This window comes from Rhagoletis zephyria, unplaced genomic scaffold (assembly GCF_001687245.7).
Source record: "Rhagoletis zephyria isolate East Lansing unplaced genomic scaffold, Rhagoletis_zephyria_1.1 Rzeph_scaffold_06447, whole genome shotgun sequence".
Classification (NCBI taxonomy): Eukaryota; Metazoa; Arthropoda; class Insecta; order Diptera; family Tephritidae; genus Rhagoletis; species Rhagoletis zephyria.
Genome location: NW_016163530.1, coordinates 35,459 through 36,034, shown reverse-complemented (window position 1 = coordinate 36,034; position 576 = coordinate 35,459). Strand labels below are relative to the sequence as shown.

General features: G+C 38.9%; 1 protein-coding gene across 1 annotated transcript; it reads left to right on the top strand.

Moving 5' to 3' along the window:
- Window positions 1-112: 112 nt before the first annotated feature.
- Window positions 113-576, top strand: LOC108373177 (uncharacterized transporter slc-17.2-like). The gene is made up of 2 exons (XM_017629035.1): window positions 113-293; window positions 356-576. Exons 1-2 carry the CDS (start codon window positions 141-143, stop codon window positions 482-484), a joined length of 282 nt encoding a protein of 93 aa, XP_017484524.1. The 5' UTR covers window positions 113-140; the 3' UTR covers window positions 485-576.

Sequence of the window (576 nt, the reverse complement as noted above, 5' to 3'; positions counted from 1 at the left end):
AAAAGGGGTGTAAAGGAAACATGATTGCCTATTTATATAATGATGATTTCACAGCCGCAACACCTTCAGGCCTCTTCATGGTTCTAGCCATCTATGTTGGCTGTAATACTGTACTAATTATTTTATTCTTTACCATCTCCATGGCACTAATGGGTGGCTTCTATGCGGGCATAAAGTTGACTCCGAATGATATGACTCCAAATTATGCAGCTACTGTGATGGCTATTATTAACGGATTGGGTGGCATTGCTGGTGTTCTGGCGCCCTATTCAGTAGGTTGGCTAACGAAAAAGGTAAGCACTCATCTTTATGTAGTCATTTTAAACAAATTCTTTAATTTCAATCAACTTTGTAGACCCTCTTACCTGAATGGCAGATAGTATTTTGGCTGGCTCTTGCTATTCTCACCATACCAACTATACCCTTTTGCATTTGGGGCACAGCTGAAGTGCAGGAATGGAATGAACAACCAAAGAAGGAATAGACAGTTCAATTTCCAATTCGCAAGGTGCTTTCTTTAGTTTAGTCGATGTGCACTGATGCTTTTATTTAATATACATACATATGTATCGAATA